General features: G+C 38.9%; 1 protein-coding gene across 25 annotated transcripts in view; it reads left to right on the top strand.

Moving 5' to 3' along the window:
* The first annotated feature begins 13,812 nt into the window (after positions 1–13,812).
* Positions 13,813–24,604, top strand: part of ABI3BP (ABI family member 3 binding protein) — a 238,082-nt gene continuing 227,290 nt past the window's right edge. For all 25 annotated transcript variants that reach the window (XM_046659530.1, XM_046659526.1, XM_046659531.1 and 22 more), the window contains exon 1: positions 13,813–13,962. In XM_046659530.1, coding sequence (XP_046515486.1) covers positions 13,884–13,962 — 79 coding nt within the window. In that variant the 5' untranslated portion in view covers positions 13,813–13,883. The remainder of the gene's footprint in view (positions 13,963–24,604) is intronic.

The raw sequence follows: 24,604 nt of genomic DNA, 5'->3' as shown, positions 1-24,604 counted from the left end.
TTCTGTTCTTAATTCCAAATTCCACTTGTTCATTGCTGATATACAGGAAAGCAATCAACTTTTGTGTGTTAATCTTGTATCCTGCAACCTTACTATAATCTCTTATTAGCTCACAAGAGGTTTTTTTATTCTTTTGGATTTTCTACAAAGACGATTATGCCATCTGTGAACAAGGACAATTTTATTTCTTCCTTCTCAATATGTATACCTTTTATTTCCTTTTCTTGTCTTACTGCATTAGCTAGGACTTCTAGCATAATGTTGAAAATGAGTGCTGAGAGAGGACATCTTTTGCCTTATACCCAGTCTCAATGGGAAAGCTGTGTATTTCTCACCATTAAGTGTGGTGTGAGCTATAGGTTTTTTTAATAGATTTTTTTAAACCAAGTTAAGGAAGTTCCCCTCTATTCCTAGTTTACTGGGAGTTTTAGATCATAAATTGATATTGGATTTTGTCAAATGCTTTTTCTGCATTTATTGATATGATCATGTGATTTTTCTTTTTAGTTCGTTCATGTGATGCGTTACATTAATTGATTTTCAAATGTTGAACCGGGCTTGCATGCCTGAGATAAATCCCACTTGGTTGTGGTGTATTGTTGTTTTCATACAATGTTAGATTTGATTTGCCAATATTTTGTTGAGGATTTTTGCATCTATGTTCACTAGAGATATTGATCTGTGGATTTCTTTTCATGTAATGTCTTTGTCTGGTTTTGGTATTAGGGTAAAGCTGGCCTCATTGAATGAGTTAGGAAGTATTCCCTCTGCCTCTATCCTCCAAAAGAGACTGTAGATAACTGGTATAATTTCTTCCTTAAATGTTTGGTAAAAATCACCAGTGAATGCATCTAGGCCTCATGCTTTCTGTTTTGGAAGGTTATTAATTATTGAGTCAATTTCTTTAATAGATATAGGCCTATTCATATTATTTATTTCTTCTTGTGTGAGTTTAGGCAAATTGTTTCCTTCAGGGAATTGAACCATTTCATCTAGGTTATCAAGTTTGTGGGCATTGAGTTGTTCATAGTATTCCTTTATTATCCTTTTAATGTCCATAGGAGACTTCTTCTCTTTATGTGCCTGGGAATAAGAATCTGGATGACAGATCAAGACACTAGATGCTTGAAGTCTGGCTTATAGTGCCTTGGGTCTTAGATCACACTGGTTTGAGGAGGTTGGTTGGTACAGCACATCGTGTGCTGGCAAATAAGTTGGGTCATTTGGAATGAGAAATTCCAGTCTTCTGGGACTAATTCAGAGTTGTCAGCATCATCTCATGTGATTGGCATTCTCTGATACAATTTAATGTCCTGCCTGAGCACTGGTGCTGCGAATGAGGCATTTCATGAGTCAAAGGCCACCAATTTTCTGTTCAGGCAGTGATAGCTGGTGATATATAGAGAAAGAAGTTGCCACATCTCATCCCATGGACTCTGTGAGACCCTCCCTGTTGCTTTCTCCGTGTGTTTGTATTTGAACCTTGTTCCTGGAATTAATGTCAGATGTTTGTAGTGAATCATATAATTTCAAGGAAGGCTATTTCCTTTCACTTCTGCAAGGAGAAGTGAGGGAAAAGATGGTGTTCTCAGCATTTGCCTGGGATAGTAATTGAGAAGAAATTCTCTGAGGGATTCTAATCTTTTCCTTCTCTAGGCCTGAGATCCTGCTTGGTGATGAGTGGGGAGCCTGTGGCCTCAGGGGAACTGATTTCACCATGTCAAGTTGGACCATGAAAGCTGAACCTCAGAAGGTTTGTCTTAGTCCACAGGTGGTCTTGAACTGGAGGTCACTTAGGGATGGGGATGCTTGGGTGGTTCCTTGCTCCCATTCCTTGTTCCTTTAAGTTCTTGTGCTTGAGGCTAGAGGAAGGATAAGGAACTCAAAACAAGCTAGAAGGAAAGAATAGTTGGATGAGTGGATGGATTTAAAAGAGAAGAGGAAGGGAAAGTAAGGTCCTCTATAGACGCCAATATCTCAGGATTAGCCGAGGCCCGGACTTCACTCAAGTCCTTAGGATGATCCTGCTTTCAACTTCCTGTATACCTTTCCATCTTCTCTCTCTCCTCTCAAGAGCCCAGTCTTTTCTTTCTCCATCCTCCAGTCTGTCCCGAATGTTTTCATGATCTCTAAGGTGTAATGGCTATCAATATATTATCTCACAATGTTACTCCTCTAAAGGAGCCTCACAATTTTTCCATCAGCCAAAAGAATTCTCTAAAGTGTAATTTCAGATATAAGATAGTGAAGGAGAGAGGCAATTTTGTGTTTTATGCCCTCTGGAGATTATGACACGCACGCTGAAACTTGTGAACCCCTGAGCTACACCATTAACTAATTCTGTTCCTTGGGCAAGTCTCTTAAGTTGTTTGAATTATGCCTTCTCCAACTCAAACTTTTACAGGGTTCTCAATGAGGATCAGACAATGTGAAATGTGTGGTTTAAAAACAATTAAAGGGGTCAGCCCTGTGGCCGAGTGGTTACGTTCGTGTGCTCCACTTTGGCAGCCCAGGGTTTGGATCCTAGGCTCCGACATGGCACAACTCATTAGGCTATGCTGAGGCAGCGTCCCACATGCCACAACTAGAAGGACCCACAACTAAAATATACAATTATGTACTGGGGGAATTTGGGGAGAAAAAAAAAGCAGGGGAAAAAAAAAGATTGGCAACAGTTGTTAGCTCAGGTGCCAATCATTTTTAAAGAAAATTAAAAATATATTAAAAATACTTCCAGGGGAATGCCAGAGAATAATTAGATCATTTAAGTTTTGGGTTTTTGTTTTTTTTTCTGAGTGGGTTTTGCAAGTGGTGAGAGAGGGAAACCAGCTCTTCTAGGGATAAACTGGGAGGAAAAGTTTTAGAAAAACCTATTGAATGTCCAATAAACAATAGTTACTGCTCACCAAAATCACCCTCGCTATCACTATCATCATCGTCATCGTCATCATCATCATCATCATTCTAATTAGACAGCTGTTACAACCTGCTTTGGTGGCCCTATTCTGGCCAACATTTTCCGATTAGTTTCTGGCTCTAATTACAACAGAAATCCTGATTATAGAGTATCCCACTCAGCAGTATCAGAATGCATATTCCTTTCACAGGCACAAAGATAGATCATATTCTAGACCATAAAACAATTCTCAATACATATAAAAGGATTCAAGTCATTTAAAGTATGTTCCTCAACCACAATGGAATTAAATTAGAATTAATAACAGAAAGATTACTGGAAGATCCCCCAAATATTGGAAACAAACAACATGCTTCTAAATAACCCACGAGCAAAGAAGAAACCAAGAGGGGAATTGGAAATATTTTTCAGTAAATAAAATAAAAATACAACATTTCTAAATTTTGGTTGATCAGAGAAGAGAGAGAAGACACAAATCAGTATCAGGACTGAGAGAGTCGACGTCCTTGCAGATTGTACAGATAATCAAAGGATAGTAAGGGAATATTATGAACAAGTTTATGTCAGCACATTTGACCACTTACAGAAAAGGTCAAATACGTTGAAGGACACATACTAACAACTCTCAAGAAGAAATAGATCATCTGAATATCCCTGTTTCTATCTTTTAAAGGAATTGAATTTTTAGTAAAACAAAAACAACTCCCAAAATCTCAAACTCCCCTCCCCTACAAAAAAAACCCCCAAAACCCAAAACCTTCCCACGGAGAAAACTCCAGACCTGAATGGATTCACAGGCAAATTGTAACAACTGCTTTAGGAAGAACTGATACCAATTCCATACAAACACTTCTAGAATATTAAAGAGGAGGTAATATTTCCAAACTCATTCTGCAATGCCAGCATTGCCCTGACACCAAAGCTTGCCAAAGGCATTATAAAAAAGAAAACTACAGACCATTACTGCTCATGAACATAGGTGCAAATATTCTAAACAAATTTTAGCAAATTGAATCCAACTATACGTAAAAAGCATAATAAATCATAAATAATTATCTAAGGAATGTAAGCTTTGTTTAACATTCAAACACCAGTCAATGTAATTCACCGTATTAACAAACTAAAAAAGAAAAACCATATGATCATCTCAATATAGCAGAAGAAAATGCAACATCTATTCTTGATAAAAATTCTCAGCAAGCTAGAAATAGAAGGGAACTTGCTTAACTATAAAAAGCATCTTCAAAAACCTGCAGCTAATGTCAGACTTAATGGTGAAAAACTAAATGCTTTCCCTCTTAAGATCGGGCACGAGAAAAGGATGTCTGCTCTCATCACTTCTACTGGCACTACATTGGAGGTTCTAACCACTTCAATAAAGTGAGAAAAAGAAATAAAAGGCATCCAACTGGAAATTCAACAAGTAAAAATGTCTTTATTTGAAGATGACATGATTGTCTCTTTAGAAAACCTCATAGAACCACCAAAAAGGTATTACAACTAATGAGTGAGTTTAGCAAGTTTGTAGAATACAGGCTCAATATTCAAAAATTAATTGTATTTCTATGTAGTAGCAGTGAAAAGTTGGTAATTAAAATTAGAAAAATACAATTTATGATAGTATTAAAAATAAGAAATACTAAGGGTCAAATCTGACAAAAAATATATCAGCCCCATACACTGAAAACTACAAAACATTGCTGAGAGAAATTAAAGAAAACATAGTTAATGGAGTCAGTTAAATAGTTAAATAAATACTTGGTTTATGTGTTGGAACACTCAATATTGTTGGATGTCAATTCTCTCCACTGACCTATAAGTTCAATGCAATTGCTATCAAAATCTGTTCCAGCTTTTTTGGTAAAAACTGAAAAACTGATTCTAAAATTTATATGGACATAAAAAGGGAATAGATGAGTTAACAATACTTGATTTTAAGGCTTATAAAGCTGCAGTATTCAAGATACTATGTTATTGGCGTTAATATAGGACAAAGAGAACAATGCAACAGAATGGAGACTCCAGAATAATTCGACAAATATATGAGCAATTGATTTTTGATGAAGGTGCAAAGACAATTCAGTAGAGGACAGTCTTTTCAACAAATGGCACTGGAACAATTGGATATCAGTACACAAAAAATGAACTTGGATCCATACCATACACCATATGCAAAAATCAACAAAAAATGTAACATGGATTTAAATGTAAAACCTGAAATCATGAACTCTTATTGACCTTAGATTTAGCAAAGGATTTTTAGCTATGACACCAATAGCACAATCTATAACAGAAAAATTGTACAAATCAGACTTTACCTAAATTAAGAACTTCTGTACTTTGAAAGATACTATTGAGAGAATGAAAGACAGGCTACAGAAAGGGAGAAAATATTTGCAAAGCATATTTCTGATAAAGGACTTATATCCAGAACATATAAAGAACTTTCAAAACTCTGTAATAAGAAAACAAACAATCCCCGTCCCCCCCTACACACATCGGAAGTGGGCAAAAGATTTTGAACAGACACCACCAAAAAAGATAAACAGATGGCAAACAAGCATATGAAAATATGTACAGCATCATTTGTCATCAGGGAAATGCAAATTAAAATCAAAATGACATACTGCTATATACCTATTAGAATGGCTAAGATTAAAGTCTGACGTGCAAGTGATGGCAAGGATGTGGAAGAACGGGCACCTTCCTACGCTGTTGATGTGAGTGTAAAATTGTACATCGACTTTAGGAAAGAGTTTGACAGTTTCTTAAAAATGTAAATGGATACCTACCATATCACCTAGCTATTCCACTCCTAGGGATTTATCTAAGAGAACTGAATCATGCATCCATACAAAGATGTGTGTGAAAATGTTCATAGCAGCCTTACTTGTAATAGCTAAAATTGGCAATAGCCCAAACGCCCATCAATAGGTGAATGGATAAACAAATTATGGTATAGCCACACAATGAAATACCACTCAGTAAAAAGGGATGAACTATTGATGCATATTACAACGTGGGTGAATCATAATTATGCTGAGTGAAAGACGCCAGTCAAAACTAGAGTACGTGCTGTATGATTCCATCTATTTAAAACTCTAGGGAATACAATCTTAATTATTGTGATAGAAGGCAGACCAGTGGTTGGGAGGGATGAGATGGGAGGTGTGGAGAGGAAGGAGGGTGGGATTGAAAAGGGGCACAAGGCTTCTTTTTGAGGTGATGGATATGTTCATCACCTTGATTGTGCTGAAGGTTTCCTGGTGAAAACATTTGTCAAAATTCGTCAAATTGTATAACTTAAATATGTACTGTTTATTGTATGCCAATTTTACCTCAATAAATCCATTAAAAATGAAATGAAATAAAATAAAATATAGTAGGAAAGTCCTTGATTTGAGGAAGAATATACCTACATAAGTTGACTCTTTTTTAAGGGTATCTTAGACATTGATATGCTTCTTTGAACTATTTATACACCTGCAAGATACTGGATTAAGGGCAGTGAACCTAAGCTTTTTTGGGGGTCTAACATAAAATTCTATTGAAAATAGGACTTTTGAGAATATAACTACTTGAAAATAGTTTCATTCAATTCCTCAATTTGTCCTTGGTAGAAATCAAATGCTTGGAAAAGGCACTTTCAGAGAAATTAGTTAAATCTTTTCTATACATTTCCCAGCTTCTGAACTGATGGCTCTGCAGAGGAGCAGACCTATGGTGGGGTACACTCTTCATTAAAATATTAAGTGGCCACATACTTTCAGCGGCAATAACTACGACAACGACAACTGAAGCACCAGTAGCCAATAGTGACCGAGTGCTCACCATGTGCCAGGCACTGTTCTAATCATTTTACACACATTGAAGCCACTTAATCCTCACAATAACCCTATGAGGTGGGGACTACTATCCCCATTTACAGAAGAAATTGAGGCACAAAGAGGTGCAAATATCAAATTATCTGACTAGAACTAGCTTAAACAAATACATTTAAAAAATTTACTACACAACTTCTCTATAACAGGTCCAGTCCTAGGGGCAACAGTGTAAGAACCTTATGTGAGACTTTTTGCACTTTTTGGGGTCTTTTTCTCATGGCCGCAAGATGGCTACCATACCTCTAAGCATCCCTTCCTCATTTAGTAATATTCAAAGCAGGAAAAAGCAGGTGGGAAGGAGCTGTCTTTTTGTAAATTTCTTTTTCCTCAGAGAAATAATCTCTGATAGAAGCAGGTTGACAAAATCCCCTTAAATTTATGGGCTAGAACTTGTTCACACGGGCCTCCCAAGCCATCTTTTACCAGGAGAGGCAAGTTCTCAGAGAGGAGGAAGGACGAGGAGAAAGGCCGTTGGGTTGGCAGCCAACGATGGCTGGGCCACTTTGATGTACCCTGCCAGCAGCCCTAGATTGAATTCCCAGCGATGGTCCCCGACACTTCAAGAGCTGGAAATTGATAGGTGAAATTCCTTTGTCTCCTTAATTATTGTCTCAGTTTGAGAAAAACTTCCTGTATCAGCTGAAGTTTAACCAAGAAGAACAATAAAACATATTACATTTATTTTGAAAGGATAGGCAAAAGGGCCAAAAGAGTGATTCATTAACTCAATCTTTTATTCATTAATTAAATCATCTTTCAAAATATGAATATTGGTCACTCCCTGTTAGTGGAGTTTGATGCTAGTTGATGTGGTCAAGATCAATGCTGTGTAACAGAACTGCAATTATGGAAATGTTTTACGTCTTTGCTTTCCATTATGGTAACCACTAGCCACATATGACTTGAAATGTGGCTAGTGTGATTGAGGAACTGAATTCTTAGTTTTAACTAAATTTAAATAACCACATGTGGCTAATGGCTACTGTATTGGACAGTATAAGTGTAGATCAAGGAAACATTTTCATTTCTGTTTATTCTCTCATTCGAGACATTATTACACGATGTAAATTCTCAACCTCAATTTTGCAATATCCGTAAAGCATTTAACGATCACATCAAATTATTATTTTTTCCTTAACTTCAGACACAAATATTTTTTAAACTGGAGTACAGATAGAGATTAGGAAATAGTATCACAAAGTCAACATGGAACATCTCAAATTAAAATTTTGTGCACTTTGGTCCTCATCAGTGATTGTTACTTTAAATATTTGAATGGCAACTATTGTAAGCTGTCATCTTCCAACAATAATTTATTCTTCTTGATTTAGACCTGTATAGTACATCTTTCCTATGCACCAGGTTGCAGTTTTCTAACTGGATTTAGAATGTGTCCATCCTTTCGGAAGGCTATTCTATACGTCATTTCAGTGGGTAGCTATAGCTGAAAGGACCCACAAATCCCTATGATATGAGGGGGATGTGCCCTCAAATTTGCTTCAAAAGGGTCTTTCTTTTTCATTTCCTTGTTTCTATTTATTCTCTCATTAGAGACATTATTACATGACGTAATTCTCAACCTCAATTTTGCAATATCCTTAAAACATTTAATTAACTCTGCTTACAGTCTGGTTGTCTCACTCAAAAACAGTGCAACAAAGTTGGAAAGTGCCCAGAGAAGAGTCACTTGCATTAAATAATAAACTAAGGAGTTCTGGGCTCTGTCGTTTAAGAGGCCATGGTCATGGCTATAGCATCCCAACCTTTAAAACGCATCAGGCCTCCCAAATACCACATGCAAAAATGTATAAAAGTCAGCAGGCTGGCCAAAGGCCTGTCTGGGCGCATTCCCAGGACCACCATCCTCCTCCTCATCTCACGTGCTGCTGCCTCCCTACGTGCCTGTGCTCTTGGACTCCCGATGCTGGTCTCTTCCCGCCCAGAGTCTCTTCTCTGGTTTACTAGCTTATATTTCCCACTTAGCACTTGACTCCCTCGATTTTTACATTATTTGAAGTTTAAGTAAGAGATAGTCCATCCACTGCACAGCCCAGCTCGGCACTCAGCACCTCCACAGAGAAAGGAGAATTTAGGCAAAACAAGGAAGGCAAACCTCACAGCTCAGAGATGTATAACTTAGGTCTTAAAGGAGCTTGTTTCCAGCCTAATGGAAAGAAAGGATTCTTTACACTCTTTAAAAGCTTAAGTTGCTAATTACCTCATGGTTATGAAGCCAAAAATCTACAGGTCAAGATGCCTTTGGACAGACTGAAGAATGATCTGCAAACATCACGTAGGCATTTAAGGGGCAGGACTTCCCTGTGCTATAGAAAACACTGTGGATGAGAACTTTATGCTCTGGCCGAATGTACCCTCATTGGAGTAGGCTCCTTATCCAATTGGACTACAGGTCTGGTTCAGTACAGTAATTACAGAAACAACACTTGGGCTGAAAATATGGAACACTGAGTTTCCCCTTTCAAATATGAGTCATAATAAAAATTATTTTTATTAGCATCCCCTAGAAAACCACAGCCTATCTTTGCATATTATTGGTTATAGATATATAAGCCTTTTAAAGTCTCCTGGCATAGGACCTTATGTATGAGAGACTCAAAAATGTGAACCGATAGGTAAAATGACTGCAGAGAGCTTACGTCCAAGTTTGAAAGATTTATGAGTTTTAGTGGAAGTCTCATCTGAAATAATGGAATTAATTCTGAACATTTGGAAAGCCAAATGTGAAACAACTGAAAAATGTGACATGCATTTGGAGTAGTGTTCTGGACATCCTCCTGCCTTTTACCCACTTTCCCAAAGAGAAAACATACATAAAAGAGATGATGCTATATAATCATTGTCCCAGAATTCCGTCAGCGTCAGCTGTTGAACAGAAAGGGAGAGCAGAGAACAGGTTGCCAGATTCCCGCTTCATATATTTTGACACAGCTCCTGTGTGTTGAGTCTGTTTATACTTCACCTTGTTCCAGAAAAAAATGAAAGCAACTTGCAAAACCACAAAAATTAAGACTCCAAGTAAAATAAGCAAGAAATAAGGGTAGGGATGAAAAATAAAGCCAGGAATGATGCCAAAACATGCACACCACAAAGACCTATACACTTTGTATGGATTGGGGACACATCGGCTCTGATTTTCTAGCAGTCAACACAGAAAAAGAAACCTGGTTAAAGTGTCACAAAATAAATACACTTGTTGCTCAGAAAAAAGTTACAATTTTTTTTGACATTAAATAACAGTCAGAGGTTTTTCTCCAGGGTTTTTATAAAGAGGATACTATATGATTTAATAAGCAATGTCTAGCAACACCCTTATGCACAATAGAGTTTCATGGTTGACTCTTATAGAGGACTTGAACGTAGGTAATGGCATTATACCAAAGATGATCTAATTAAATATTTTGGAGTGGGCCAGTCCTAAAGTCAAGAACTGTGAAGGGCTGAGATTTTACCATATGTGCAAGGGAACACGCACAGTTCATGGAAACTGGCAGGAGATGCAAGATTCCTGGGTCAAAGACAAAGGACAGTTTATTTACTCACAGCAATAGCAGTAGCCTGAATACCAGCATTTGTGCTGGTTCTAGGAGCCCCAATTCCCACTGGGCAATGCAGAGAGGTGCAGGCGACACCTATGCATGCTGAGGGTTGAATTACAGGAAAGGAGCCCTGAGCTCAGAGACTTTGAATCTTTGATAAGAGGAAGTGAGCATGAGGTCCCTCTGTCTGAGAGGGAGACGTTACCTTTATTGTATGGAACAGTAACCAAATGTCTGTCTCCCAAGGCTGTTTGCTATACACTCGTTCTTGAAAAGAGAGTCTCGTGCACAGGGAATCAGCGTCTCTGCTCATAAGATGTGCAGAAGCATGAGGGACCCTTGGAGAATGGTCTCCCAAGGACAGTACATTCCAGTCATAGGCTAGCTTCCTCTGGCTTGATCCAGAACTCACTTTTAGACTATCTGGAGACATTGATGGATTGTGCCTGATTTGACGCTTACTCATCAGATACTTATTGCATTCTTATCAAATTCTAGGCACTGGGTACAGTGATAAACAAAATGGGCAAGCATGGTCCCTGCTTTCTCAGAACAGAGGAAATACAAATATATTTTATGTGTTTTTCCAGCAGTTCTTCCTAAATTTTCTCTCAACAGGGATTTTTTTAAATAGAATTTTTTAGAACAGTTTTAGGTTCCCAGCAAAAGTGAGCAGAAGGTACAGAGATTTCCCATATAGCTACCCCCTGTCCCCACACACAGAGATATGCCATAGACTCCCTGTCCTCCCCATCACCAATGCCCCCCACCAAAGCGGTACTTTTGTCACAATTGATGAACCTATGTTGACACGTCCTTATCATGCAGAGGCCATAGTTTACTACATTTCACTCTTGGTGTTGTATGTTCTATGGGTTTGAATAAATGTGTAAAATTAGGTTTTTCACAGATATTGGTGACAATTATTTCAGTATTCTATGACCTCATAAGTAATGGAGGTCTACATTTCTGTGTTTCCAGATAAATACAGACACAAGTGCCTGCAGCGGCATTTGAACCAGGGCTCAGTGTTGGCATTCTCTCGTGACAAATGAGAAACCTAACGGGGACGTGCAAATTATTGCACAGTCGTCATCTCCAACGTACCCACGGTCAGAGGGTACTTCTTCCTTGAAAACAGCCTTAAATCCTCTGGTGATTATATGACCACAGCCCTGAAGTTTTATTCCACGGAGCAAGGCCCTTGCAGTTCTGGAGCATTTGTTTACCTCCTGTTTGGGTTGGGACTCTGACATGACAGAAAGCTTTTTGTTCGTCGAGAAGGTGAAATGGCTCCTCTGACGTGGTCCATTTCTTTAGGACATGCCTCCGCCCAGGTCTGAGGAGAGCTCTAATTTTTCCACATCTTCACTCAACGCTCATTGTCCTACTAGCTAGGGTGAGGCAGCCATCTTTTTCCAATAAAATACTAGGAGATTGGCCTTTGTTTAATTAGCCCCCAGTCAGTTCTAAAGTGCACTAAGGATTGCTAATGTAGAGTGGACTTAGCCTGCCGGCCGGGCAGAAACTAAATCCTGAATTCCATTACCTAACCCGCAGACCAGCCTCTCACACTGTTGGAAGAACCAGCCTTCTTTTCAATATTTCTGCTGGTCCCCCCCCCCCCCCCCCCCCCCCCCGAAAACCTGTCATTTCCTGCTAGCACAGTGGCCTCACTGGCTTAACTTGATGGCAGTGGCATATAGAAGCAGGATCAGCAGTGCCAGCTGGATGACTGTCCAAACTCGGGTTTGAGAGAGCTGCCTATTCAAGTAAAAAATCAGAGATGAAAAAGACCTGCTAAATAACCCAGTCCCCTCCGTAGCCGGTGCCAGAGCATTCCTATGGTGAAAGCTTAGCCGGGCCAGCTCTAAATGACTTTAACAATGTGCCTTCTCACGCTTTATTTGGAAGCCGGGCTGTCTCTTCAGTTTTTCTTTTTTCTTTTGGTAAGTTTTTGGACTAGAAATTCATTTGATCAATGTTATTCCATTTTCCTCTTGCTGTTTTGTTTCTGCTACAGCAACCTTGTGAAATAAGCTATTTTCAAGGGGTCACTATAAATGTACAGACAACATTTAAAGTGCTTTATTAACCCAGTCCTTCCAGCCATGCCTACATTTGGGGCAACGTGATGTCGGGGGAGAGAGGACACACATGGGCTTTAGGGGTGGATGTACCCGGGTTAGAGTCATAGTTCTACTTAATTGAGAGTTTCATTATTGTCATCGTTGTTGTTTTCAGTGCCTGTCATTTATTAAACGCTTCCTATGTGTCAGGCGCTATGGGAATTACTGTCCAAAACTACTGACAGCAAACAAAATTGGTACTATCATCTCTACTTTAGAATTTAAAGTTTAGTAGTAAAGAGTGGAAGCTCTGGGGTTAAATTGCCTGATGAGAAGCCAGCTCTGTTGCTTTCTAGCCCTGTGGCCCCCGGCTTTTCTCTCAACCTCTCGAAGCCCAGTTTCTGTATTTGTAAAATGGACGTGAGGACAATGCTGCCTCCTAGTTTATTTTGAGGAATAAATGTGTTAGTATACATGACTTGATCAGATCAGTGCCTGGCACGGAGCCAGCACTTAAACGTCCCCAATGTTGATGAGATATGGATGGAGAATTGGTTCAGAGGCACATAACATCCGAAGTTAAATCCGGGCAGCTCTACTCCAAAGCCCATCCGAATTATTAACCCTTAGAGTACCCTGGCTTGCTCAGGACATTGAACCTCTCTGAGCCTCAGTTTTTCTCACTGGTAAAATGGGGATAACACGGTCTCTTGCGCAGTCACTCTGAGGATTAAAATGCAATAATGTAGGTAGAGGCGCTGTTGCAGAACCTGACCCAGAGCTGAGGACCAGTTAGTGACAGTGTTTCTCTGTATCTCTAGATCCATAACTACAGAATAACTATGTATGTGTTGTCTGTGTGTGTATATATATGTATGTTCACTCGTGTATTACACGTAACAGACAGCTGTGTAACCAACAACTTACTCTTAAAAGTTTCTCATAATATTGGAACTTCAGAATGATTCAAAGTATTTTTATGAGTTTACTCCCATTTAAAAGAAGAATTGGACTGGTTTATTAGATAATTAAAAACAGTTTCCTTCCTAATAAGGTTTCATTTTATATTTTTAACATTCCAATTGTTTTAAGTATGTCTTTTCTGGGTTTTAAAAATAGTGCATCACATGTTTCAAAATTACCTAAATACTTTTTCTTTCACCAATATACATTGGCCATGATTTCAGTTTTCTTATCACAGAGGGAAGAGGAGAGACAGACCGTTACGACCCAGCAGAGGGGAATGTGATGATATGTTTTTGCTGTTGTGCCTTTTTTTTGGTGTATGTGGGAAAGGGTGTGATGTCATTTTGTCTCCACCCCCTGTGAGTAAGCCCACGGCACAGCTAAGTGCAGCCGCCCGCCTCTGTCACTGGGAGACAGTTCACTTAAATGCAGCTGCAGGGCTGCGGGACACCCACCAGCATCACTCCCCGTGTGAGGTGGCAAATGCAACATGCTCTCCAGCTTGGGGTGTCTACTTCTCTGTGGAAGTATTGCACTAGCCCTGGGAAATGCACAGAAATTGCCAAAAGGCAAGTAGCTCTAATGTTTTGTGTTTTAAAAGTAGTTTTTTAAGAGATACTGGTTTTAAATGTTACTCTTAAATGTGATCTGCTTTAGCACATGGGGGGAAGGAGTTATTTTGCGGAGAGTCAAAGTTCAAATGTGCAAGCTGCTTAAACTTTTGCTTTCTCCCCCTCTGTTATTTCTTTTTCAATTGTATCTCTTTATTGCAAAAGTGAAAACCAATTTCTTATTAGGTTTAGCAGATATTCACAGTAGCTTAAATGATATAGTTTCAAACTACAGTATTTGTATACTGAATCATATTGTATAGATGGGTATTTTAGTCTGCTAAAAAGAGTTGTTTAGTGTTTTTATCCCCCTCCCCAGAGACTAAATCATTACTAGCTTGAGGTTTAAAAGAAGCTAATTCTGCAACCTTGAACCCTTGGTGTAAACCTCACACATACCTAGTAAGGTGGAGGTTGAAGGATTCTGGGCAGGGCGCGCCAAAGCTGGGTCATGTGCTAATTCGTAGACACTTCTCTCCAGCCGAGTTGGGAAAAAGGTTTGATCTCCTGGACGGGACACTCCCCCTTTTCCTGGCTAAATTGCTCTCCTTTTAGTGTTGGTATTTTATTTACAAATGTCATCAGAAGAAAATTTAAATGACTAAATTAAGACCCTATAAGCCATCTCTTGAGCCCACCATCCCCCTGGCAGGAGCCTGCCTGTCTCCTGTCTTTGAACATGAGTGCTGCACGGGCTCTTTCGCTCCTTTGCAGAGGCCGTTTTCTAAGCCAACACCAGGTCTGTGAAGGCTTTTTACAGTTGCAGACTGCTGGAGTCAGCAGGATTATGAAAAACAGGCTGGAACTCACCATACAGTTATGACGGAAAATTTTGGAGGTAACTCAGAGCCACAGGCTTGTCAGAAACCTGGTGTGCAGAGAGTCGGAAAGAAAGGTCGTAAGGTTCCGAATCCCCAAAAGATCCTTCTCGGGTCCTCTCTCTCGAGAGTTTGCCCCAAGATTGTCCTGTCCCAAGTAAGAGCTGTTCTCTCCGCAGTGTGTTAAGTGAAACTTGAATCCAGAATGGGAAGGCTGGAAGGATTTCGCTAGTTCATGTTTCTCATGATGATGTAAAAAGAAATAAAAAAGGCTAAGTAAACCTTCTCAACCCTGACGGGAGAATTATGCAAAAAAAAAAAAAATAATAATAATAAAAACACACTATTAGATCTTTTTCTTCTATCAAGAATTTTGGTTTTTGTTCATAGTAAAAGTGTTTAAACAAATCAATTATGAGCCACAAGCATTCTGAATTAATCGTCTGTCCTGCTGAAATATTTGACAAAGACACCATCTGGGGGAGCCGGGGGTTTTCTCCAGCTCGATACCTACAGATGGTTTTCTTTTACCTTATAGTCACTGTGTGGGAATGATAGCAGTAATTTTGTTGCTGCAGACTTCTGCAAATTCCAAGTGCTTTAATTATCATTTGCAATCACTGGATACAAATCTCTGGACACAAATTTCCTTTATTTTTTATGGTAAAAAAAAAGTTGTCAAAGATGGCCACAAAACTTTTGTCTGGTTCATTGCACTTTAATCTGAAGTATTTTCCTCCAGGTTTCTTTGGTAATTTTTGAAAATATCCATAGTCTTGGTAATTTGGAAAAACCTGCCAAATTAAAATAATTATATTATGAAATAAATGGCAAGTCCCCTTGTCTCTAATGCTGTTTTTTCTTTGTTATGGAAGCTACTGAGGAACTGTCTTTTACCTACAGTCGCCTCTCTCCAATTGCATTCCAGGAGTAAGTGTCTGTCCTCTGAAGGGCTTGGGGGCTGGGGCATCTGCCCCCATCCAGAACTTGGGGAGCATCCACACTTTGTATGCTTTTGGGGAGTCACAATGGATGTGAGAATTTTACAGGTTCTGAAAATTTCTTAGTTAAGAAACCTGTCTTACTTTTTTAACCTGTTGTTTCCCAAACTCAGTTTGACTAAGAATCCTTTTGAGTGAAATAGCTACAATATCTTGCTCAGGGCTTACCTTTCACAGAACACATTTGGGGAAACGCTGAGCTAAACAAGAAAAACAGGAGAAAAACTTTTTTTTCTTCTTCCTTTCTATTTTATAGTTAATTAAGTATCATTTGTGATTTTTAAGAAAAGGATAGAATTTTGGAGCTAGAAAGGACATTAGCAATCACCTAGTCTCATGGTTCCCAAACCTTTGTATTTAAGGACCAGTAAAAATACATATATGTGTTTAATATCAGAGTTCCATTTTGGAAGGCATGCTTGAATTTTGCCATGTGAGGATGTCAAAGGGGAAAAAATATCCCATTGTTCATAAAAGCAAGCCATTTTAACAGATTTATAAAAGAAATGATTTCATACAAATATGCCAAGTGTTCTTACTTTTCTCATTTCACCACAGAGTGATGAAAACGTCATCACAGGCCAATATTTGGGAACCACCGACTTAACTTAACCATTTGTTTTATAAATGAAGACACCCAAGGGCAGAGGAGGTCTAGTAATTTTCCCACACTGATGGCAGAACCAGGACTCAGGCTTTTGACTCAAAATCTGTGTTCTATTATGTTCTATTATGTCTGTATATACATATATATATATAAAAATATGTATATATACAGATCATCGTCGACTTACAGTGGGGTTTCGTCCTGATAAAGCCATCCTAAGCTGAATATCGTCAAAAATGCATTTAATACACCTAACCTAGGGAACATCATAGCTTAGCCCAGCCTGCCTTCAACATGCTCAGAATGCTTACGTTAGTCTGCAGTTGAGCAAAATCATCTAACACGAAGCCTATTTTAGACTAAGGCACTGACTAGCTCATCTGATTTGCTGAATACTGTACTGAAGGTGAGACAGAACGGCTGTCTGGGTGCAGAACGGTTGTAATCAATCAGAAGGGTTGTAACCCTTGTGATCACGGAGCTGACTGGTTGCTGCACTCTCCACCGCTGCCCAGCATCCGGGGAGAGGATCGGACTGCAAAGAGCAAAATTCAAAATTCGAAGTACATTTCCTACTGAATGTGTATCACTTTTGCACCATTGTAAAATCAAAAACTCATTCAGTTGAACCATCCTAAGTCAGGGACCGTCTGTATACATATAATGTATACATATAGAGAGAGAGAGAGAGTTGATATATAGAGTTGGTTATTTATAAGAAAAGAAAGATTTTTTTAATAAGAAATCACTTATTCCATGTCTTATGCCTCTTTGCATGCCTCACCGCATACTTTGTTATAGAGAATAAGTTATTAGAAGGGTCTTGCTTACTTTTTAAAAGCTTCAAGTAAAGTTATAGACTATTATTAATGAATCCTCTCTCCCCTCCACCACTTGACTATATTCTTTGGCAAATCATTGCCTTTGCCACGCCTCAGTTTTCTCATCTGTAAAATGGGAGTAACGATAACTATCTCATAGTATTTCAGGATTAATGACATAAGAGATGCAAATCTTCTAGTAAAGTGTCTGACATATAACAAGCATTCAATAAATGTTTATTGAGTCACAGAAAAGCAGATTAATATCCAAATAATATGTGATCTTGTGTCCAAACTGTCAGACACATCTCTTGGAGGGTAGCAAAGGAGGTGGGGCAAGGGAGGGAGTGTTGCTCCGTAGGACAATGACAGAAGCCCCCTACTGCATTCTAGCCTGACCACCAGCACCCAGGGTTTGACTGTCAAGTCCAAACATTGCCCTTCTCTCTGGACAGCCGCGCCTCTGCCTGGGGGTCAGCTTTTCCCTGGGGAGTGGTAAGGCCCCACGGAGCTTCCTGGAGAGATCCTCTTGAGCTTGTTTTTCAGAAGTAATTTGTAATGCAGGCCCTAGAGGAGAATTACCACGTGGTTTTACACCTTTGAAGGCCCGTCTTCTTCAGCCTCCTCTCAGAAGCTTTGTTCTTGCCACTGTAGAACTTCTTTTTTCCGCTGACATACAGGCTGAGACAAAATCCACAGAGAACACTATGTAGTGAAGAGAGCCAACAGAAGCTCATAATGGGACACACAGGGCTTGACACAGCCCTCTGCAGAAACTCCTACGTAGGGCAGATAGTAATCAGCCAGCAGGCAAAGGCTACGATTTCTAGGCAAGTCTCTCAGTCCTCCTGAGCCACGTGGTAGGAAAACCACAGAGGAACATCCAAGAGGCAAGTGTAGTCAGATGGCCCGAGGGCAAGGGGCTCTTGGCTCCTGGCGTGTGGCGGAGTGAAGAGGTAGCTGGCTCTTTGCCTCAGGCTCTTACCTGACTGGGTAGAAGTCACTGACTCCAAGGACAAAAAACTCAGGGGCAGATGACAATAATAATAATAAATCACTATTAATGACTCATCGTTATTATCATAGATAACATTCTTTGAGCTCATATCACTTGTGGTAATTTAGGGCTAAATGTTTTTAATGTAGAAAATCTAACAATTCCTTGTTTGACTTGGTTTTGTTTTTTTTGGTTTTTATTTATTTATTTATTTTTAGCTTTCGGATGTACATCATAATATATTTCGAATTCTGTGTAAATTACATCATGTTCACCACCCAAAAACTAATTATAGTGCATCCCCTCACATGTGAGCCTAATCACCCCTTTTGCCCTCCCTCCTTCCCCCGTGGTAACCACCAATCCATCCTCCGTTGCTATGTGCTTGTTTGTTGTTGTTTTTATCTTCTACTTACGAGAGAGATCATACGGTATTTGACTTTCTCCCGCTGACTTATTTCACTCAGCATAATACCATCAAGGTCCATCCATGTTGTCACAAAGGCCGGACTTCATCATTTCTTATGGCTGAGTAGTATCCATTGTGTATAAATACCACATCTTCTTTATCCATTCGTCCCTTGATGGGCACATAGGTTGCTTCCAAGTCTTGGCTATTGTGTATAATGCCGCAATGAACATAGGGGTGCAGGTATTTTTATGCCTTTGTGTTTTCAAGTTCTTTGGATAAATACCCAGCAGTGGGATAGCTGGATCATATGGTAGATCTCTTCTTAATTTTCTGAGGATACTCCATACTGCTTTCCATAGTGGCTGCACCAGTTTGCACTGCCACCAGCAGTGTACATGGGTTCCCATCTCTCCACATCCTCTCCAACATTTGTTGTTTCCTGTCTTGTTAATTATAGCCATTCTGACCAGAGTGAGGTGAGACCTTATTGTAGTTTTGATTTGCATTTTCCTGATAGCTAATGATGTTGAGCATCTTTTCATATGCCTGTTGGCCATCCGTATATCATCTTTGGAGAAATCTGTGTTCAGATCTTTTGCCCATTTTTTAATTGGATTGTTGGTTTTTTTGTTGTGGAGCTGTATGAGTTCTTTGTATATTTTGGATATTAACCCCTTATCTGATATGTGGTTTGCAAATATCTTCTCCCAATTGTTAGGTTGTCTTTTCATTCTGTTGATGGTTTCCTTTGCTGTGCAGAAGCTTTTTAGTTTGATGTAGTCCCATTTGTTCATTTTTTCTTTTGTTTCCCTTGCCCGGTTAGACATGGAACTTGAAAATATGCTGCTCAGACCAATGTCATAGAGCGTACTGCCTATGTTTTCTTCCAGAAGTTTCGTGGTTTCGGGTCTTACATTCAAGTCTTTAATCCATTTTGGGTTGATTTTTGTGCATGGTGTAAGGGAATGGTCTACTTTCATTCTTTTGCACGTGGCTGTCCAGTTTTCCCAACACCATTTATTGGAGACTCTCCTTTCTCTATCGCATGCTCTTGTCTCCCTTGTCGCATATTAGCTGTCCATAAATGTGTGGGTTTATTTCTGGGCTCTTGATTCTGTTCCATTGATCTGTGTGTCTGTTTTTGTGCCGGTACCATGCTGTTTTGGTTACTACGGCTTTGTAGTATATTTTGAAATCAGGGAGTGTGATATCTCCAGCTTTGTTCTTTTTTCTCAGGAATCCTTTGGCTATTCAAGGTCTGTTGTTGTTCCATATAAATTTTAGGATTCTTTGTTCTACTTCTGTGAAAAATGTTGTTGGAACTTTGATGGGGATTGCATTGAATCTATCGATTGCTTTAGGAAGTATGGGCATTTTAACCTTGCTAATTCTTCCAATCCAAGAGCATGGAATATTTTTCCATTGCTTTGTGTCTTCTTTGATTTCTTTCAACAATGTTTTATAGTTTTCGGTGTACAGATCTTTCACCTCTTTGGTTAAGTTTATTCCTAGGTATTTTATTCTTTTTTTTTTTACAATTGTAAATGGGATTGTATTCTTAATTTCTCTTTCTGTGACTTTGTTGTTAGTGTGTAGAAACACAACTGATTTTTGTACATTGATTTTGTATCCCATGACTTGACTGTATTCCTTTATTGTTTCTAAAAGTTTTTTAGTGGATTCTTTAGGGTTTTCTAGATATAAAATCATGTTGTCTGCAAAGAGCGACAGTTTCACTTCTTCTTTTCTAATGTGGAACACTTTTATTTCTTTTTCTTGCCTGATTGCTCTGGCTAGGACTTCCAATACTATGTTAAATAAGAGTGGTGACAGTGGGCATCCTTATCTGGTTCCTGTTCTTAAAGGGATAGCTTTCAGTTTTTCTCCATTGAGAATGAAGCTTGCTGTGGGTTTGTCATATATGGCCTTTATTATGTTGAGGTATTTTCCTTCTATACCCATTTTGTTTAGAGTTTTTCTCATAAATGGATGCTGTATCTTGTCAAATGCTTTCTCTGCATCTATTGAGATGATCATGTGGTTTTTATTTTTCATTTTGTTCATGTGGTGTATCACATTGATAGATTTGCGGATGTTGAACCATCCCTGCATCCCTGGAATGAAACCCACTTGATCATGATGTATGATCTTTTTAATGTATTGTTGTATTTGATTTGCTAGTATTTTGTTGAGGGTTTTTGCATCAATGCAGTGACATTGGCCTGTAATTTTCTTTCTTTGTGTTGTCCTTGTCTGGTTTTGGTGTCAGGATAATGTTGGCTTCATAGAATGAGTTAGGAAGCCTCCCCGCCTCTTCAATTTTTTGGAAGAGTTTGAGAAGGAGAGGTATTAAGTCTTCTTTGTATGTTTGGTAGAATTCACCAGGGAAGCCGTGTGGTCCTGGACTTTTTGGGAAGTTTTTGATTGCTGTTTCAATCTCCTTACTGGTGATTGATCTATTCAAATTTTCTACTTCTTCTTCGTCCAGTTTTGGAAGGTTGTATGTTTCTCAGAATTTATCCATTTCTTCTAGATTATCCAATTTGTTGGCATATAGCTTTTCATAGTATTCTCTTATCTTTTGTATTTCTGAGGTGTCCATTGTAATCTCTCCTCCTTCATTTCTGATTTTATTTATTTGACCCTTCTCTCTTTTTTCCTTGGTGAGTCTACCTAAGGGTTTGTCAATTTTGTTTATCTTTTCAGAGAACCAGCTCTTGGTTTCATTATTTTTTTCTATAGTTTTTTAGTCTCTATTTCATTTATTTCTGCTCTGATTTTTATTATTTCCTTCCTCCTACTGATTTTGGGCTTTGTTTGTTGTTCTTTTTCCAGTACCTTTAGATGCAATTTTAGATTGTCTATTTTGGATTTTTCTTCTTTGTTGAGGTAGGCCTGAATTGCTATAAACTTCCCTCTTAGAACTGCTTTTGCTGTATCCCACAGATTTTGGCATGTCGTATTTTCATTTTCATTTGTCTCTAGGAATTTTTTGATTTCTCCTTTGATTTCTTCATTGACCCAATCATTTTTCAGTCGCATTTTGTTTGATCTCCACATTTTTGTGGCTTTTCTGGTTTTCTTCCTGTATTGATTTTCAGTTTCATACCTTTGTGGTCAGAAAAGATGCATGGTATTATTTCGATCTTCTTAAATTTATTGAGACTTGTTTTGTGGCCTAATATGTGATCAATCCTGGAGAATGTTCCATGTGCATTTTAAAAGAATGTGTATTCTGTGGTTTTTGGATGGAATCTTCTGTATATATTTACTAAGTCCATCTGGTCTAATGTGTCCTTTAAGGCCAGTGTTTCCTTATTGATCTTCTGCTTGGATGATCTATCCATTGGTGTAAGTGGAGTGTTAAAGTCCCCTACAATTATTGTGTTACTGTCTGTTTCTCCTTTTATGTCTGTTAATAATTGCTTTATATGTTTAGGTGCTCCTCTGTTTGGTGCATAGATATTTACAAGTGTTATATCCTCTTGTTGGATTGTTCCCTTTATCATTATGTAGTGCCTGTCTTTGTCTCTTGTTATGGTTTTTGTTTTAACGTCTATTTTATCTGATATAAGTATTTCTACCCCTGCTTTCTTTTCTTTGCCATTTGCATGGAATATCTTTTTCCATCCTTTCACTTTCAGTTTGTGAGTGTCTTTAGGTCTGATGTGTGTCTTTTGTATGCAGCGTATACAAGGATCTTGTTTTTTTATCCATTTGACCACCCTATGGCATTTGATTGGAACATTTAGTCCACTGATGTTTAAAGTAGCTATTGATAAATATGTATTCATTGCCATTTTCTTACCTTTTTTTCCTGGGTGTTTTAGTAGTTCTTCTCTGTTCCTGTCTTTTTCTGTTGCTCTCTTTCCTTGTGGTTTGATGGCTATCTTTAGTAATATGTTTGATTTCTTTTATCTTACTTACTTGCTTGCTTATTATAGGTTTCTGATTTGTGATTACCATGAGGATCCTATTTAATATTCTATGTATATAACAGTCTATATCGAGTTGATAAACTCTTTAGCTTGACCTCTTTCTAAAAGCTCTACTTTTTCACTCCACTCCTCCCATATTTTATGTTTTTCAAATCATATATAGTCTGTTGTTTAGTGTGTGTCTATCCATTACCCTCTTATCATTGAAATAGGTGATTTTAGTACATTTGTCTTTTAACCTTCATATTATCTTCACAGGTAGTTGATCTGTACCTTTACTATATTTTTGCCTTCACAAGTGGTTTTATTGCCTGGTTTTTTTGGTTGTTGTTTTGTTTTTCTGATAATAATTTTTTTTTTATCTCTATTTGTGGTCATTGCTTTCCCACTTAAATAAGTCCCTTCAGCATTTCTTGTAGAACTGGTTTCTTGGTGATAAACTCCTTTAATTTTTGCTTGTCTGGGAACCTCTTTATCTCTCCTTCCAATCTGAATGACAACTTTGATGGGTAGAGTATTCTTGGCTATAACTTTTTTCCTTTTAGCACTTTAAATACGTTTTGTCATTCTCTTCTTGCTTGTAGGGTTTCGGCTGAGAAGTCTGCTGATAACCTGATGGGCTTCCCTTTATATGTCACTTGTGACCTTTCTCTTGCTGCTTTTAGGATTTTCTCTTTATCCTTAATTTTGGACATTTTAATTATAATATGTCCTGGTGTGGGCCTCTTTGGACTTATCTTGTTTGGAGCTCTCTGTGCTTCCTGAACTTGGGTGTCTGTTTCCTTCCTTAGATTAGGAAAATTTTCATCTATTATTTCTTCCAATAAATTTTCTGCCCCTTTATCTCTCTCTTCTCCTTCTGGGACACCTATAATCTGAATGTTAGCATGCTTGATATTGTCCCAGATTCCCTTAGACTGTTCTCATTCTGTCTAATTCTTTTTTCTTTTTTCTGTTCTGCTTGGGTGATTTCCTCTAGTCTTTCATCTAGCTCACTGATCCATTCTTCTGCATCCTCTACTCTGCTATTGAGTCCCTCTAGTGAATTTCTCATTTCCAGTATTGTATTCTTCAGTTCTCATTGGTTGTTTTTTAATATCTTCCAGTTCTTTGCTGATGTGCTCACTGTGTTCATCCAATCTTCTCCCCGTATCTATGAGCATTCTCGTGATATTTTTGTTTGAACTCTTTGTCAAGTAGGTCACTTGTTTCTGTTTCATTTAGTCCTTTTTCTGGGGTTTTGTACTGTTCCTTTGCTTGGAAAGTATTCCTTTGCCTCCTCATTATGCCTCTTTCTCTGTGCTTATTTCTCTGTATTAGAAATAATTAGAAATAAGGAGTCGGTTATGTCTCCTGATCTTGGAGAAGTGGCCTTATGTATGAGATGCCTTATGAGGCCCAGCAGTGTGCTTCCCTCTCTTCACCAATCCAGAAGATCCAGGAGTGACCCCTTTGTGGGCTACTTGTGTTCTTCTGCTGTGGCAGGGTTGCTCCCACTGCAGGTACCCAGGGAGTCTAGTCTTTCCTTCCCTGGCCAGCTGTTTGTAAATCCAGTTTGGGGAGCCTCAGCACCATTGGCTACAAGGTCTATCAGCACACTCCTATTGCAGTTTTCCTCTTAATTGGGTTGGTACCCAGTGTAGCTGGTTGCTAGGCTCAGGGGCTTACAGTTGCTATAGGCCTCAGGCCTACAAGGCTGTTGTTATTTCTCTTAGGAGTGCAGCTGAATGGGGCTGGCACAGGCTTGGGAGCACTCAATTGTTTCAGGCTTTGGAAGGTGTGGCTGATCCTTTTTATGGCTGTTTGTGAAACACAGGTCTTCTGCTGCTGATAAGCCTCACCCTCGCCCCCAGGACCACACCCCCATCAAGACAGCCCTGGTCTGTACACACTTCTTAACTCCCTGAAGCTACCCTAATGCCACACTGCAGAGGCCCTCACCTCTCCACCAGTGCCCCCCACAGTTCACCTGGTCTTCACACAGGCCCTGCCCCACAGAGGCAGAC

The sequence above is a fragment of the Equus quagga genome, chromosome 4 (assembly GCF_021613505.1).
Source record: "Equus quagga isolate Etosha38 chromosome 4, UCLA_HA_Equagga_1.0, whole genome shotgun sequence".
Lineage (NCBI taxonomy): Eukaryota > Metazoa > Chordata > Mammalia > Perissodactyla > Equidae > Equus > Equus quagga.
This window is presented reverse-complemented; position numbering and strand designations above follow the sequence as displayed.